The 18,494-nt window shown below is 43.8% G+C and overlaps 1 protein-coding gene across 2 annotated transcripts in view; it reads right to left on the bottom strand.

Moving 5' to 3' along the window:
• Positions 1-18,494, bottom strand: part of syt9b (synaptotagmin IXb) — a 134,456-nt gene that overhangs the window by 48,366 nt on the left and 67,596 nt on the right. For both annotated transcript variants that reach the window (XM_073049881.1, XM_073049882.1), the window contains exons 2-3: positions 16,459-16,804; positions 9,121-9,664 (exon numbers count right to left, since the gene is read on the bottom strand). In XM_073049881.1, the coding sequence (XP_072905982.1) occupies positions 9,121-9,664; positions 16,459-16,804 (890 nt within the window). The remainder of the gene's footprint in view (positions 1-9,120; positions 9,665-16,458; positions 16,805-18,494) is intronic.

The raw sequence follows: 18,494 nt of genomic DNA, 5'->3' as shown, positions 1-18,494 counted from the left end.
AAATCTCTTTGTGCAATCCCACCTACCTCTAGCACAACTTTCAAGGAATTGTGGATCTCTATTCCCAGATCCCTCTGTTCTACTGCACTCCTTAGTGCCCTACCACTCACTGCGTAGGTCCTACACTAGCTTGACCAGATTCCACACCTATTTCCACTTTCGAGGTCTCTACAACTTGTGTTCTCAGTGTTATTCATTTTGTATCTGAACTACTTCCAAAGTGAAGTTATTCCTCATGTTCCCATTGTATCTATTGCCCCGTCAGTGTTTTCCAGTCCTGGGAAACATCTATTAAAGCAAATGTTTCCCTCTAAAACCAGTCTTGTCCGTATCAATCTTACCTCCTTGAAAATTTCCTTGCTCCTGAGGAGCAAGTTCAACTGCTCCGGCAATCCTCTCGGATGGAAACACCCTGGAATCCTGGAATCATTCTGTTAAACCATTTCTACACACTCTGCAGCTGTGTGAAGTGACCAGGATTAGTATTGGTTTATTATTATGTGGTTCCTTAAGGTTGTCATAGCCAGGGTGGTAGTGGGGATAAGCTCCTACTACCTACTGAATGCTCCCCATCGCGTGCATCTCTGACAACCAAGTCCAACTCTTGGCTTTCATGTCTGGCTTAGTTACTAAACCCGGCGGAACCATTTCTACTGACTGCTGAGTTCAGTGCTAACTATCAACAACTATATAGGACCCTGGTCAGACCCCACTGTTACAGCTATATAGGACCCTGGTCAGACCCCACTGTTACAACTATATAGGACCCTGGTCAGACCCCACTGTTACAGCTATATAGGACCCTGGTCAGACCCCACTGTTACAACTATATAGGACCCTGGTCAGACCCCACTGTTACAGCTATATAGGACCCTGGTCAGACCCCACTGTTACAGCTATATAGGACCCTGGTCAGACCCCACTGTTACAGCTATATAGGACCCTAGTCAGACCCCACTGTTACAGCTATATAGGACCCTGGTCAGACCCCACTGTTACAACTATATAGGACCCTGGTCAGACACCACTGTTACAGCTATATAGGACCCTGGTCAGACCCCACTGTTACAGCTATATAGGACCCTGGTCAGACCCCACTGTTACAACTATATAGGACCCTGGTCAGACCCCACTGTTACAGCTATATAGGACCCTGGTCAGACCCCACTGTTACAACTATATAGGACCCTGGTCAGACCCCACTGTTACAGCTATATAGGACCCTGGTCAGACCCCACTGTTACAACTATATAGGACCCTGGTCAGACCCCACTGTTACAGCTATATAGGACCCTGGTCAGACCCCACTGTTACAACTATATAGGACCCTGGTCAGACCCCACTGTTACAGCTATATAGGACCCTGGTCAGACCCCACTGTTACAACTATATAGGACCCTGGTCAGACCCCACTGTTACAACTATATAGGACCCTGGTCAGACCCCACTGTTACAGCTATATAGGACCCTGGTCAGACCCCACTGTTACAACTATATAGGACCCTGGTCAGACCCCACTGTTACAGCTATATAGGACCCTGGTCAGAACCCACTGTTACAACTATATAGGACCCTGGTCAGACCCCACTGTTACAGCTATATAGGACCCTGGTCAGACCCCACTGTTACAGCTATATAGGACCCTGGTCAGAACCCACTTGTGCTCAGTTCTGGTCACCTCACTACAGGAAGGATGTGGAAACCATAGAAAGGGTGCAGAGGAGATTTTCAAGGATGTTGCCTGGATTGGGGAGCATGGCTTATGAGAATAGGTTGACTGAACTTGGCCTTTTCTCCTTGGAGCGGCAGAGGATGAGAGATGACCTGATAGAGGTGTATAAGATGATGAGAGACATTGATAGTGTGAATAGTCAGAGGCTTTTTCCCAGGGCTGAAATAGCTAATATAAGAGGGCACAGTTTTAAGGGCTTAGAAGTAGGTACAGAGGAGATGTCAGGGGTAAGTATTTTTACTCAAAGAGTGGCAAGTGCGTGGAATGGGCTGCTGGCGACGGTGGTAGAGGCGGATATGATAGGGTCTTTTAAGAGACTCCTGGACAGGTACATGGAGCTCAGAAAAATAGAGGGCTATGGTTAACCCTAGGTAATTTCTAAAGTAAGTACATGTTTGGCACAGCATTGTGGGCTGAAAGGCCTATATTGTGCTGTAGATTTTCCATGTTTCTACCTGCAATGCCGATGATGTCAAACTGTATCGGTCTCCTTTGGATTCATCAGTTACATGGAGAGGGGGAGCCTGCTACCTGGGTAACAACTTGCTCTCTATATCGTACTGCCCTGGCTTGTGTATCATGTGGACAGCTGGGACACAACATCCACTGCTGACCCCGGTCAACGGAGGGCCACAAAAATAAAAGATTGTCACACTTACAAAGATATGCAGGGAGTATCTTGGCACATATATCATAACTATATGTGCCAACTGTGTGCTGTGTGTGACTGTATGTTCTCAGTTTTGCACCTTGGCCCCAGAGCAACTTTTTCCATTTAGCTGTATGCCAGTCTATGGTTGAATAACAATTAAAGTTGAAAAGTTTGTCTTACATACTGTGTAAGATCATTACACAATGTATTGAGGTAGAACAGGGTAAAGCAATAACAGAATGCAGAACGAAGTGTAAAAGCTAACAACAAAGTGCAGTACAGGTAACCAATTAAGTGCAATGAGGTAACATCCTGACTTGTGACCCAAACATTGTCTCGTATCTTATCTTGTATAAGACCATAGATACAGGAAAATAATTACATTATGTCCAGCATTTTGAGTCTACTCCACCATGCAATCACTGCTGAATCTTACAATCACTATAAACCCCACTCTCCTGCCTTCTCCCAGTAACTCTTAACCTACTTACCGATCAAAAACCTATTAATCTCTGCCTTAAATACACCCTATGATTTGCCCTTCACAGCCCTCTGTGGCAACAGTTTCTGCAGATTCACTGCCCTGTGGTTGAGGAAATCTCAGTTTTAAAAGGGCATCTTTTTATTTTGTGGGTGTACCCTTAGATCTTGAACTCTGCCACTAATGCCCCCACAATGCACAGTCTCTTAGATCTCCTACCATCAAGCAGAAGGTACCACAGTATAAGGACAAGGACGGTCAGGCTGGGTGACAGTCTCTTCTCCCAGACTGTGAGTCTTCTGAACACCCTGCTACCAGCCAGTACACATTACTAATGACGGAGCCAGTAACAGTAATGATGAAGAGTCTTGGGCTGAAACATTGACTGTTTACTCTTTTCCATAGATGCTGTCTGACCTGCTGAGTTACTCCAGCATTTTGTGAGTGTTGCCTGAACTAATAGATATAGTTTAATTCCGCATGGTGGTCCGCACAGACATTGTGGGCTGAAGTGCCTGTTCCTGTGCTGTACTGCTTTTTATCCTGTGAGATTCTCCAGGGCTCATGTAGCCTGACTTTAATATTCTGCTCAGAAAGCACAGCCTCATCACGGGGAGAATGAGCCAACGTGTTATCAGTGATGTTGTCTGCATAATTACATTAGTCTCAGAGAAGTGCCTTTGATGTCATCAGTTGCAGTCAATCAATGTCATCAAAGGACTGTGACCACACCCCTTATGAACACGAGACATTCTGCGGTCGCTGGTAATCTAGGACAACGCACACACACAGTGCTGGAGGAACTCAGCAGGTCAGGCAGCATCTATGGAAGGGGATAAACAGTCAACGTGCTGGGCTGAAATATTTTATCAGGACTAGAAAGAAAGGGGGAAGAAGCCCGGGGGGAGGGAGAGGAGTACAAGCTGGAAGGTGGTAGGTGAGACCAGGTGAGGACGAAGGTGGGTGGATGAGGGAGGGGAGGATGTTGAAGTAAGAAGCCTGCTCTAAACTGGAAATCTTTCCCCCTCCACTTCTCTCTTTTTCTGTTTCCCACTCTGGCTCCCTGCTCACCTCTTCTCTTCACCAACCTATCACCTCCTTCTGGAACACCCCCTTCCCTTCCCTTCCATGGTCCTCTCTCCTCTCCTATCAGATACCTGTTTCTTCAGCCCTTTACCTTTTCCACCTATCACGTCCCAGCTTCTTACTTCACTCCCCGCTCCACATTCACTCTACTTTCCCCTCTCCTGGTCTCATCTATCACCTACCAGCTTGAGCTCCTTCCCTTCTCTCCACCTTCTTATTCTGGCTTCTGTACCTTTCCTTTCCAGCCCTGATGAAAGGTCTCGGCACAAAACATTGAATGTTTATTCCTCCTCATACAGGAGGAATAACTACTCATACAGGAATCATAACTACCCGTTATGATTGTTTACACCTCCATAAGGACACTTCTCATTCTCGTATACTCGAGGCTTGGACCTTTTTCCATTGGAAAGTAGGAAACTGAGATTAATAATGTCAAGAGAGGCATGAATGAGGTGGATGGTTGCAATCTTTTCCCAGAGCAGGGAGTCCAAAGCTAGGGAGTTTCAATGGCCCAGTGGATCGGAAGGGTTAAAATGGTATGAGCCAAACACAGACAATTAAGACTATCTTCAATAGATATCTTGATCAGCCTGGGTGAGTTGGGCCAAAGAGCCTGCTTCCATGCTGCATACTTGATGACCAAAAATTATATCCGGTTCTGGAGGATATACTTTAGAAAAGGTATGAGATCAGGAGGCGGATGGTTATATCACAAGTCCTGGTTATGCGATCACTGACACCAGATAGACAATCTCTGAAGAGCACTGATAATGGCTGGGGTCACCTGTCTTGTAAAGGCGCTGCCCAGAAGAAGGCAATGGAAAACCACTTTTCCAGAAAATTTTGCCAAGATCAATCATAGTCATGGAAAGATCACAACTGTCCATGTCATATGACACAGCACATAATGAAGGTAAACATTTCCCATTGGATTCTCAACATTTGCCCAATCCAACAGTTAACAAGGAAAGCACTTCCGATAAATCAGCACTCTTCTACCCTCTGCAAAAGACATGTTCTCTTGGTGGTTACCCATTCAACTTCCCATTCCCATTCCAACATGTCTGCTCATAGCCTCTTCTGCTGCCACAGTGAGGCCAAACTCTGGCTGAAGGAACAACACCTCATATTCTGTCTGAGTAGCTTCAATCTGATAGCATAAACATCAATTTATCTAACTTCCTGTACTTTCTCCCCCGCTCTCTTTTTTTCTCCTTACTTGCCTATCACCTCCACTTGGTCCCCCTCCTCCTTCCCTTTCCCCCATGGGACACTCCCCTCTCCTATCAGATTCCTTTCTCTTCAGCCCATTAACTTATCCACCTATTCCTCCCAGCTTCTCACTTCATCCTTAGCAGTTGGAGACACATCTGTCAGCTGTGGAGCAACTCAATTCAGTGTTAAAGCCGAGGTCGATAGTTTCTTGATTAGTAAGAGCATCGAAGGTTACAGGGAGAAGACAGTAGAATAGGATTGAGAAGGATAAAAGATCAGCCATGATGGAATGGTGGAGCAGACTCGATGATGTAATTGAACGGCCTACTTCTGCACCTACGTATTATGATCTAATTCAGAACTGCCTGGTCACTTTCTGAACCTCAGTCAGTTCAGAATCAGAATCAGAATTAGTTTTAGTATCACTGGCATAACTTGTTGTTTTGCAGCAGCAGTACATTGCAATATATAATCATAAAAACTGTAAGGTACGGTAAGAGGTATACATATATTTAAAAAGTTACATTAAATAAGTAGTGCAAAAAAAGAAAAGAAAGTGAGGTAGTGTTTAAGGGTTCAATGTCCATTCATAAATCTGATGGCAGTAGGTAGGAAGTTATTCTTGAATTGCTAAGTGCGTGCGTTCAGGCTCCTGTACCTCCTCCCTGATGGTAGCAATGAGAAGCAGACATGTAAGGGTCAAAAGCATCCACTTAAACTCGTCTCATATTCCCAAGTTTGGCCCATATCCCTTGAAACCACCCCCCATCCCTGTACCTCTCCAAATGTCTCTTAAATATTGTTATTATCATTGTAACCAGTTTATTACTGTCACGTGTATGAGGTGCATTGAGAAGCTTTCCTTTGCATGCCATCCACACAGATCATTCCATCACATAGACCGAGTGGCCTCTCTCCAAATCAAAAGAAGAAAAACAGTGGGAATTAACTGAAGAAAGTCTGCAGATGTTTGAATTCCAGAGTAACTCATACAAAATGCAGGAGGAACTCAGCAGGTCAGGCAGCATCAGTGAAGACATTTCAGGCCAAAACCCTTCATCAGGACTGGAAAAGGAGGGGGAAGATACCAGAATAAGAAGGTGGCGTGAGGGGAAGGAGTACTAGCTAAAAGGTGATAGGTGAAGCTAGGTGAGGGAGAAGGTAGATGGGCGGGAGAGGAAGGATGAAGTGAGAAACTCTGAGGGGATAGGTGGAAAAGATAAAGAGCTGAAGAAGAAGGAGGAATCTGTAGGAGAGGAGAGTGGACTATGGGACAAAGGGAAGGATGAAGGGCATCAAGCAGAGGTGAAAGGCAAGTAAGGAGAAAAGATAAGATGGGAGCCAGAATGGGGAATAGAAGACTTCTCATCTCATGTTCTCATTATTTATTGCTTATTTATTATGACTATTAATTCTTCTCTTTCTCTTTTTTTGTATTTGTAGTTTGTTTTTTTTTGCACTTTGTTGTCTGAACAGCTGTGTGTGGTCTTTCATTGATTCGATTATATTTCTTGTATTTACTGTGATTGCCAGCAAGAAAATGAATCTCAGGGTTGTATATGGTGACATATATGTTCTTTGATAATACATTTACTTTGAACTTATGAAGAGTTCAGTGTTAAACAAGATGCCAGGATAAAAGCTAAAGGTGATTACAGGGTTGGCAACTCAAACTAACTGGCCGATGGCTTTCTGTATGGAATCACAAGGTTGAGACAGTTTACAGTAATTGCAGCAATTTCTTCACACTCCATTGATTTAATAGCCTGCTATTCTTATACAGTATCTCCAGCATCTGTGCAGTAGCAACACAGCAAATGCTCTGCGTAATTCTCTCTGACAGAGCGAGTAAGGGGCAGAAACTGAGATCCGTATCATCAGAGAAGACTCTGTAAAATGGGTCAGGGCTGTACTGAAGAGATTTGTGTGCTAGTTTTGCAGGTTTCACAGCTGACATTTCTGGGATTTGAACTTCCGATATGTTGCTAACGAGCTAATATACCAAGTGCTCTTGTTAAGCTGCTTTCGTTTCAAAACAGGTTATTACCACTCTGAAATGCCTGCTTCAGCAGTGCCCAATTTCAAATAAAATATGGTAGTTTAGTTAAAGGTCTCTGCTAATGGCACATCTAGACTGATCCCACTTCACAGCAGTTCAAAGTTCAAAGTAAATTTACTATCAAAGTATGCCAATGTCAACATACACTACCCTGAAATTCATTTTCTTGTAGTCATCTACAGGAAAATAAAGAAATACAATATCCTTTATGAAAATCTTAAGGATGTAGTGCTGACCCTCTGAAAGGCATTGGTCACACCACTCTTGGAGTATTGGGCCAATTATCTGGGAAATAATATGTTGGTATTGGAGAGGGTCCAGAAGATGTTCCAGAGGATATACTTTTAAGATGAGTGGAGGAAAGTTCAGGGGTGATGTCAGAGGTGGATTGTTTACAGAGAGTGTGGTAAGGGCCTAAAACGCACTGCTAGGGAGACTGGTACAATATAGATATTTAACAGACTCTTAAGTAAGCTCACAGATAAAGGAAAAATGGAGGGTTTTGGTCTGCATAGGAGGGAAGGCCTAGACTGACCATGGGATAGATTTATATTGTTCTGCACCACATTGTGGACCACAGGGCTCATTTTATGCTGTAATCTCCTCTACATACAAAATACTGGAGAAACTCAGCAAGTCAGACTTCATCTGACTGTCTGTGGTAGCGTTGCAGAATGAGCAAGGTTAATACATCCTGGGGCATTGGAGTTCGGAGTTCAGTTCCAGCGTCCTCTGTACGGAGCTTGTACATTCCTTTCCATGTGTGAGTGGGTTTCCTTCGAGTGCTCCGGTTGCCTCCCACAGTCCAAAGACATACCGGTTAGTGGGTTAATTGGTCATTGTAAATTGTCCCATGACAAGACTCCAGTTTAATAGATGGGTTGCTGGGCGGTACGACTCAAAGAGCCGAAAGGGCCTAATCCACACTGTATTTCTAAGTCATTCAGTCAGTCGATCAGTTGGAGGGGAATAAACAATTAATGCTTTGAGTTGCACTTCTTCATTAGTGAAGAATCCTCTCCATAGATGCTGCCTGGCCTACTGATCTCCTCCAGCATTTTGTATGTTTTGCTCAAGATGTCCAGCATCTTCAGAACCCCTTTGGTCATCTATATGCTGCAGGTTGGTGTGGCCTTTAGCACTGTTCCCTCAAAGCTGCACAGATGCATGACTGCGCAGTAACTGAAATGTTTCTGCGCACTTAGCCTTTGTTGTCACACAGCGCTAATTTTCTTTTATATAATGTTAACATAAATTTGAAATTCCAGTATGCTAATAGAATTTTGAAACCTATGTTAATATTATTGTGAAATACCCAGTAATTAGTTATGTGTTAATGAATGTACACCATAAATTTTCTAAATAATAAATGTACCCCAACATTTACTTTGAAACATTTTAGAGCTTCAATGTATTTACATCGTCAGTGTTTCAAGTTACAACACAGTTACAAATTGTAACAATAAACACAGAATGGAAGTCAGTAACTCATTGTTAATAAACCCCTGGCCCACTGAATGCTGAAGCCATCTAGTCAAAACATTCTTTTTGTGCTGTATTTCATTACACTCTTCAATTAATAAGATCAAAGTATGTGATTTTTCAATTTTCATTTGAAATATTAATAGCATGCATAATAGAGAAATAGAGGCCCTATGTGCCACCCAGGCACAAAGGGTTCAGACAACGACGATGACATTAGAGAAAAAAGACATTAAAGTTTTCAGGCAGTGCAAAAAATTCCTGCTCAAAGCAATGAATCATCTGTGCAGCTGTAAAAATGATTAGAGGGAACATTTGTTTTTAGTCAAGCTGTGGACCACAAGCCATAGGAAAGGAAGTGGCTCAGATGGATGCCTTCCTAGGTGTTGGTTTGGAAAGGTCTCACTTACCGAAGTGACGTGCTGAATGTCCTTCCATAGCACCGTCTCCCGAGGGAAGTCAGATAGCTCGAGGAAGTTGTCCACAGCCACTTGACCAATCACATCATGGCGGGAGAACCTGTCAAAGTCGTAGACGCTGAAGTGGAGTTTGCGGTTGGCCAGCTCATTGTAGGGGACGGGGAAGAGGAAGGCTTCGTTGAAGACGGGGTTGAGGGTTTTGCGGTGCACCTTGGTCTGGTGTTTGGTCTTGCGGTCGGGCAGCAGGTATATCTTCACGTAAGGGTCAGATGTGCCCGAGAAGTCCTTGGCTGGCAGATTAACTGCTTTGTGGACTTTGACTATCAGCTGTTCCAAGTCGCAGTCGTACTTCAACGTGAAGTTAAGTTTGCCACAGGTCTCGTTGTTCCTTCGCCCGTCATCTGTGTCCACCGACCTCTGTTTGTACAACTCAGGTTTGATTCGCCCGATGTCCATGGGTCTCTCCTGCCTTTGGCACTGTTGGATGTCAAAGTCTGGGTTGGAGAGGTTTAACTGTCTTCTTATTGAGTTGTGCCTGAAACCACAAAACAACACCTTTCAGTTAAAAATGTAGTAGGGGATAGTAAATTCACAGGGAATTGTGAACTCCTGGTTGTGTAGCACAGCAGCGCGTGAGAGATGGGGGGGGGGGGAATGAGCATGTAGTGAGCAGTTTTGGGTCCCTTATCTAAGAAAAGGAAACAGGGAGCCTGCAGAGAGACTTAGATAGTTTAGGGGAATGGGCAAAGAAGTGGTAAACGAAATACAATGTTGGAAAGTGTAAGGTCATGCACTTTGGTGGAAGAAATAAACGGGCAGTATTATTTAGATGGGGAGAGAATTCAAAATGCAGAGATGCGAAGGGACTTGGGAGTCCTTGTGCAAGATACCGTAAAGGTTAACCTCCAGGTTGAGTTGGTTGTGAAGAAGATGAATGCACTTTTGGCATTCATTTCTAAAGGTACAGAATATAGAAGCAGGGATGTGATGTTGAGGCTCTATAAGGCACTCATGAGACCACACTTGCAGTATAGTGTGCAGTTTTGGACTCCTTATTTTAGAAAGGATATACTGACATTGGAGAGGGTTTAGAGAAGATTCACAAGAATGATTCCAGGAATGAAAGGGTTACCATATGAGGAACATCTGATGGCTCTTGGGCTGTATTCCCTGGAGTTCAGGGGAATGAGGGGATCTCATAGAAACATTCCAAATGTTAAAAGGCCTGAACAGATTAGACATGGCAAAGGTATTTCCCATGATAGGGAATTCCAGGACAAGGGGTATGATTTCAGGATTGAAGGACGTCCATTTAGAACTGAGATGTGGAGAAATTTCTTTAGTCAGAGGGTGGTAAATCTGTGGAATTTGTTGCCATGACCCGCTTTGGAGGCCAAGTCATTGAATGTATTTAAGGCAGAGATAGATAGATTCTTGATTAGCCAGGGCATCAAAGGGTATGGGGTGAAGGCCGAGGAGTGGGGATGACTGGAAGAATTGGATCAGTTCATGATTGAATGGTGGAGCAGACTCAATGGGATGAATGACCCCACTTCTGCTCCTATACCTTATGGTCTAAAAGAAGTGCTGGCATTGGAGAGAGTCTGGAGGAGGTTCATAAGAATAATTCTGGGAATGAAAAGGTTAACATATAAGGATCGTTTGATGACTCTGAGCCTATACTTGCTAGAGTTTAGAAGAATGAGGGGGGATTTCATTGAAACCTATCAAATATTAAAAGGTCTAGACCGAGTGGATGCTTCCTATAGTCAGGGAGTCTAGGAACAGAGGGCACACCCTCAGAATAGAGGGACATATGTTTAGAACAGAATTAGGGAGAAATTTGACCAGAGGATGGTGAATCTGTCGAATTAATTGCCACAGGCAGCTGTGAAGTGCAAATCATTGGGTATATTTAAAGTGGAGGTTGATAGGTTTCTGATTAGTGGGGGCATCAAAGGTTGCGGGGGAAAGAATGAGAATGGGGTTGAGAGGGATAATAAATCAGCCATGATGGAATGGAAGAGTAGACTTACAGAATCATAGAAAACTACAGCACCAAAACAAGCCCTTCAGCCCTTTCAGTCTGTGTCAAACTATTATTCTGACTAGCCCCATCGACTTGCACCAGGTCCATACCCTTCCATAATACCCCCCATCCATGTACGTATTCAAATTTCTGTGAAATATTGAAATTGAGCCCACATCCACCACTTTTGCTGGCAGCTGGTTTGACGCTCTGATTGAACCCATTGGACTGTCCCCTAGTATGACAAGATGAACTCATGACCTCACAATCTACTTTGTTATGGCTTTGCATCTTATTGTCTGCCTGCACGGCTCTCTCTCTGCAACTGAACAGTTTACTCTGCATTCTGTTATTATTTTATCTTGTACAACCTCAATGCATTGATGAAATGATCTGTTTGGCTGGCGTGTAAACAAAGATTCTCTCTGCAATGATCAAAAGTTATCAAAGGTCATGAAAGTCTTATCAAAGGTGAAGGGAATGGGGTTGAGAGGGATAATAAAGCAGTCATATTGCAATGGTGGAATGAATGTGATGGGCCAAATGGTTCCTCTAACTTCCAGGAGGAATGGTCCTATCCACTATTCTCAACCTCAGGAACCAGTCTAGGGAATCTCCAGTGCTGCTTTTCCTTCTTTGAGTTTACAGAGGGAACCTATTCAGCTCTGGCAAGACTTCTTTACTCTTATATTTCAGACCTGTTAGATTAGATGCATCATTTTTAGTTTCTTTGTAATTCAACTTTCATCCCTGCTTGTATTTTATATAACTACCCACATACATGTAACTATTTAGTATGTTTCCTGGTGGTCACACTATGTATATGCAATTGTACAGTGTGTCCCCTAGTGGTTACATTTCTGTATAATTCTGGGAAGTTCTTGGTATTACATTATTTGAATAGGGGCTGTCTGATTAACTCTTATCTACAAATTTGAATTGAATGTTCCTTATCTGTAGGGTATAGGAAATGTTGGCCCACTGTCCTTTTAGTCTTTTCTTAAGCTACTAGACCTTTGCAACTCTGTGCTTTTGATTCTATTCGTACTATTAGCACTTAATAAAATGATTGTGAAGTAATAAGTTTAGTGCCACTTCCTTGACTTCCAAAAGAACCTTGGCTCCAAAACATCAGAATGAAACAAAGCCCTTCCTAATAAAGTGATAAACACAAGAGACTCTGCAAATGCTGGGAATCCAGAGCAACACACACAATATGTTGGAAGAGCTCAGCAGCTCAGGCAGCATCTGTGGAAAGAAATAACAATCGACCTTTCAGACTGAGACTCTTCATCAGGATTGCTGAAGGGTCTCAGCCCAAAACATTGCCTGTTTATTCCCCTCCCTAGATATTGCCTGACCTGCTGAATCTCCAGAGTATTGTATGTGTTGCTCTTTACAATAAAGGTTTACTTTCCAATTCACCTCCCTTCTTTTACCCACTTTATGAAAGGTGCTTCTTCCCTTTAACTTTTACATTGAAACTCAATGCACTTAGTCTGATTGAATAGATTTTTGGAATCATTAACACAAAACATTTAAGAGAAGTTTGGATGAATACATGGATGGGAGGGATATGGTCCTTGCACAGGTCAATGGGACTAAGCAGAATAACAATTTGGCACAGACTAGATGGGCTGAAGGGAATGTTTCATGCTGTAGTGCTGATCAATTCTTTCACTATTAGTCATCTGATACTTATTTGGCTAATTAGAGACTTTTCCTTACTTTATTGACAGAATAATTACCCAGAGAACCATCCTTCCCCACTCCAATGCTAAGATTTCTTGAGGGCTCCTTCATTCAGGGTTAACCATGGATTTTGCTTATCCCCACTACTTCCCCTGGCTAAGGAACCAATGCTAGTACTTATTTTAATATGCTTTGCAGATAAAATGCTAATATTTATTGTCTCTCAAACAAATAATACTACATTTTAAAATTGTTTTCTGCCTGGAGGTGGGGTGGCCTGGAAATAACTCTGTAACTTCTGAAAAATCCTGTAACCGTTGTTGGTCTAAATCAGAAGACTGGTTTGTTTCTAAGTTGCAAACAGGTGTGTTTATTATCAGATTTGCGGTGTTGAACAGGTTGTCTTCTGAGGAAAGGATGGGCTTACAGATGTCGGCGCTCAGGAGAGTGAGAGAGGATGTAATTGAAACATATACAATCCTGAGCGGCCTCTGAGAGGGTCTATCCTTGAGCGGGAAAATAACCAAGGGTCACTAATGAAAGTTTGAGTCATCCATCTAGGATAAAAATGACACGGTTTTATTTCATTCAGAGAGTCTTGGACCTTCGCAATTTTTCTACTCGATTGGCAATGAAAACAGAGTCTTTGATATATTCTCAAGTTAGAAATGGATAAAATAGTCACAGAGTCATACAGCATGGCAACAGCCTTTGGAACAGTTCATCTATGCTGGCTACTCTGCCCATCTGAACTAGATCCTATTTCCTATGTTTGGCTCATATCCCTCCTAGGGGTTCCCAGCTGGGGGTCCACAGACCCTTTGGTCAATGGTATGGGTCCATGGCATAAAAAAGGCTGCTTTACACCCTTCCTATTCATGTGCCTGTCAAGTTCCTTTTAAATGTTGATATTGTAGCTTCCTCCAACATTTCCTCTGGCAGCTTAGTCCATACGTAGGTCACCCTTAGTCCATATACAGGTGAAGAAGTTGCCATTCATGTCTCTATTAAACCTTTCCCTTTTCACATTAAACATATGCTTCTTCTTCTTAAGCTCATCACCCCTATTGGGGCATAGCCCTCGGACAGCAGATCATCTGCCCAGTTTAGTCTTTCAAGTTTTCCCAGGTCTAGATCAGCCTCTCCCTTTTCTCCCAGGGTGGAGGCCTGTGGAGCTTCTGTAGCACACCTTACTCCTATGCTTCTAGTATTTGGTTCCTTTTCCTTTGGAGTGTGCATTCACTCCACCTGTAGCCCTCGTGATTTTGTGTACCTCTATAATTTTGGTCCTCAGTCTTGTATGTTTCAAGCAATAAATTCCTGGCTGCCTGACCTCTCCTAATAATTCAAACCCTCAAATCCCAGCAACATAATCCTAAATTTTCTTTTGCACTCTGAATTTGCAACTGAATGGTATTTTTCCTTACAAGAGAATGGTTAAAAATGCACACCGTACTCTAAGAGCGGTCTGACTTGTACATGTGAGGTTAACATGTGAGGTGTGTTTGATGGCTGTGGGCCTGGACTGGCTGGAGTTTAGAGGAATGGGGAGGGGGCGGGTATCTCATTGAAACCTATTGAATATCGAAAGGCCTAGTTATAGTGAATGAGGAGAGGATGTTTCCAATAGTTGGAGAGTCTAGGATCTGAGATCACAGAAAGACATCCCGAAAGAATAAAGATGATGAGTAATTTCTTTAGCCAGAGGGATGTAAAGTTGTGTAATTTATTGCCACAGATGGCTGTGGAGTCCAGGTTATTAAAAGCAGTTTCTTGATTAGTAAGGGTGTCAAAGCCCTTGATTAAAGATTCTTGATTAAAAATAGATTCTTGATTAGTAAGGGCGTCAAAGGCTATGGGGAGAAGGCAGGAGATCGGGGCTGAGAGGGAAATAAATCAGCAATTATTAAATGGAAGAACAGACTCGATGGGCTGAATGGCCTAATTCTGCTCCTATGTTTTATTGTCTAATGGCCCAAGGCCAGAGTGTAAAAAGCCTTCTTTACCCCCCTGTCCACCTATGACATCAATTTTACAGACTTGTATACAGTACTTGTACTCCAAGATCCCTCCATTCCTACAACACACTCCAAAGTGCAAACTTTTGCTATATAAACAGTATCCTAGTTTGACTTCCCACTTGGCACTTATGTTTTATTTTACTTAGAGATACAGCACAGTAACAAACCCTTCTGACCTAATGAGCCTGTGCCTCCCAATTATAACCATGCGACCAATTAACTTACTAATCCTGTCCGTCTTTCTGCGATGAAACCGGACACCCTGGAGGTTGCCAATGTGGTCACCGGAAGAATGCACAAACTCCTGCCAGGCAGTGGCAGGAATTGAACCCGCGTCACAGCCACTGTAATAAAGTTATGCTAACACTAAGCTACAGTGTCACCCCAAAAAAAACCCAAATTAGGGGTGGAAAGGTAGCATAATGTTTAGGGTAATACTATTACAGTGCTAGTGACCCGGGTTCAATTCCTGACGCTATCTGGGAGGAGCTTGTATGTTCTCCCAGTGACCATGTGGGTTTCCTCCGGATGCTCTGGTTTTCTCCCACATTCTAAAGACAATCAATGGGTCACATTGTGTAATTGGGTAGTAAAGATCTGTTGGGCCTCAAGGGCCTGCTTCACGAATTGGTACACTACCATAAGTAGTTTATAAACCTTCCCAGGATCCAGGCAGAGGAAAGGAACTTGGGCCTTCCCTTACCTGTCTCAGACCAGTATCATATATCTGCAGGCAACACACCATAATACAAATGTACAGGATATGCATCCAGCTCACATGTTGGTGAAGCAGACTCGATGGACTGATGACCTAATTTTGCTCCTATGTCTTGTGGTCAAATGGTCCGACCTCTACACTCAGAGCCCTGACTGATGAAGATCAAAGTGCCAAAAGCCTGAAAAGCCATCTCGTAGGCATTCTACAAATTCTCTCCCTTGGGATCCAGCACCAAGCTGATTTTCCCAATCCTCCGGCATATTGAAATCCCCCGTGACTATCGTAACATTTCCCGTTTGACATGTGTTTTCGATCTCCTATTGCAATTTGTATCCCACATCCCGGCTGCTGTTTAGAGGCCTGTATGTAACTCCCATCAGGGGATTTTACCCTTGCAGTTTCTTAACTCTACCTACAAGGTTTCTACATCTTCCGATCCACTGTCACCTCTTTCTAACGATTTGATTTCATTTTTACCAACAAAGCCACCCCACCCCCCTACCTACCTGCCTATCCTTTCAATAAAATATGTATCCTTGGATATTAAGCTCCCAGCTTTGATCTTCTTTCAACCACGACTCAGCAATGCCCACAACATCATACCTGCCTATCTTTAACTGCGCTAACTTATTCTGTATGCAATGTGCAGTCAAATATAACACATTCAGTCCTGCATTCATCACCCTTTTCAATTTTGTTCCCCTGTTACATTGCAACTCATCCCACTGACTACAATTGTAGCCTATCATCTGCCTATCCTTCCTGACAGTCTCACTATACACTGCTTCTGCTTGTATACCAACTTTCATTTATGATTCCAATCTCATAGGCTTGCAGGCTGCCCTTTACAAACATGTTTTACCACTGACCTTGTGGAAGACGTGGGTTCTGTGACCTGCCGGTGCATCCGTACATTGTGGGAGCAGTTCTCTGTGTTCTGGGCTTCCACAGGGATGTTGGGGGAGGTGTGGCTGATCTTCATGGCTGACTCTGGGTAGGAGGCCGGCTCTGTCGCGAAGTCCTCGCTGCAGTCCTGCCCATTGGTCCCGTTGTCCGTGTAGGGCTGCTGATCCTGTTGGCTCCCCTTGTGGTCAGACGACTCACTGCGCTCTCGCCACGGGATCCAGCACAGCTTCCAGGAGACGAAGAGCGAGACGCCGAAGAGGGCCAGGCCGCAGGCCGTGACCACCAGTGACAGGAGGCTAATGGAGATGTCTGGAAAATAAGGAAGATTTTTTGCTTTGAACCGTCATCCAATTATAGTGTCACAGAATCACAGAGCACATAAACAGGCTCTTCAGCCCATCTAGTCCACTCCTAGACACCATCAACCTGCACCTGGACCATAGCCCTCCATATCCCTCCAATCCATGTACTTATCCAAACTTCTCTTAAATGTTGAAATCGAACCCACATCCATCACTCTATGCCTACAAGGTTCAGCAGAACAACAGAGAACTCACATACAAAACAGAGCCCGAGGAACAGAGCAAATGCCATGCACAAATACATTCCTCATGAGCTCAGTGGGCAAAGGTCTCCATCTGTTGTGCATGATCCATAACTCTTGCCTGTAGTTGATGCTACTTTAGTCATTAACTCGAGCACTGTGGACCACTGTTACAAACAAGCCTTACTTTTAATCACAAATTCAATTGAAAATTTGGCACTTGTACTGTGGTTGATTGTGAAGCTTGGTGACTTGATCTAGGGAATGCAGACCTATTGCGCAAACCCCACCAGTGTCTGCTTTGCTGAGAGCACACTTGCTTCCTTCCATGGGCAGACATGATGAGCCAGTGCCATCCAAACAATATTGCATCTTCTGACAACAATTACATTTCAAAGTACATTGACTGAGGCTGCCATTGGTCAGGGTCAGCCATGGAAGTTGTGTCCTCCCTGCGTAGATATGCAAGCCAGGGCAGTACGATATAGAGAGTAAGCTGTTACCCATGCACCAGGCTCCCCCTCTCCACCCATCTGATGAATCTAAAGAACAGCAGAGACAGATACAGTTTGACACCGGCGTTGAACTCAATGTAGGACTGCCTTAGGGACTCCAGCTCTGCAGTTTTTCTTGGGATTTACTCCAGAAGCTGGAACCATGAGGCAGTGGAGGCATGACATCAGAGTTTTCCTTCTCCTAGATGAGCTGCCAACCATGGCTGATGAGCCCCATCTGCCCAACGTGACTGGTTTTAAGGAGCCAGTAACACATCTTTGCCCCTTCTTCTGTCAGTAGAAATGGTTCTGCCAGGCTTAGTAGTTAAGCCACATGTGAAGACCAGGAGCTGGACTTGGTCATCAGAGGCTGTTTGAGACGCATATCATTGGAAGCAATTAATAGGTAGTGTGAGCTTGTCCCCATTACCAACCCTGGCTATGACAACTGTAAGGAATCTATCAAAGTACAGTACTGTGCAAATGTCTATGGCTAGGGTGCCTAAGGCACTTGCACAGTACTGTAGTAATTTTATGTATTGCACTGTATTGCTTCTGCAAAAAAAAAATTCAAGGCATATCTCGGTGATGTTAAATGAGATTCTGATATGGGTCTCTTTTGTTGACTGAGAGTGGGAAGGGGCCAGAGAGAGGGAAGGGAGCGGGAAGCACCAGAGAGACATTCCGTAATGATCAATAAACCAATTGTTTCAAATGAAATAACCTTGTCTGGTGTCTCAGGGCTGGGTGTGCCTGCACCCGCACCACTCCACCCCCACCCCGGCACTCCTACTCTGCCACCTGTCCCACACACTTCCCACAGCACTCCACCCAACATCTTTTGCTCCCACCAAATTTGCAAGCTCGATCTCCACGCCACGTTGACAAATACAGTACTGTGCAAAATTTTTAGGCATCTCAGCTATATATATATACCTAAGACTTTTGCACAGTACTGTAC

Source organism: Hemitrygon akajei, chromosome 6 (genome assembly GCF_048418815.1).
Source record: "Hemitrygon akajei chromosome 6, sHemAka1.3, whole genome shotgun sequence".
In the NCBI taxonomy this organism is placed as follows: domain Eukaryota; kingdom Metazoa; phylum Chordata; class Chondrichthyes; order Myliobatiformes; family Dasyatidae; genus Hemitrygon; species Hemitrygon akajei.
Note: the sequence above shows the minus strand (reverse complement) of the source record. Positions and strands in the feature narration are given on the sequence as shown.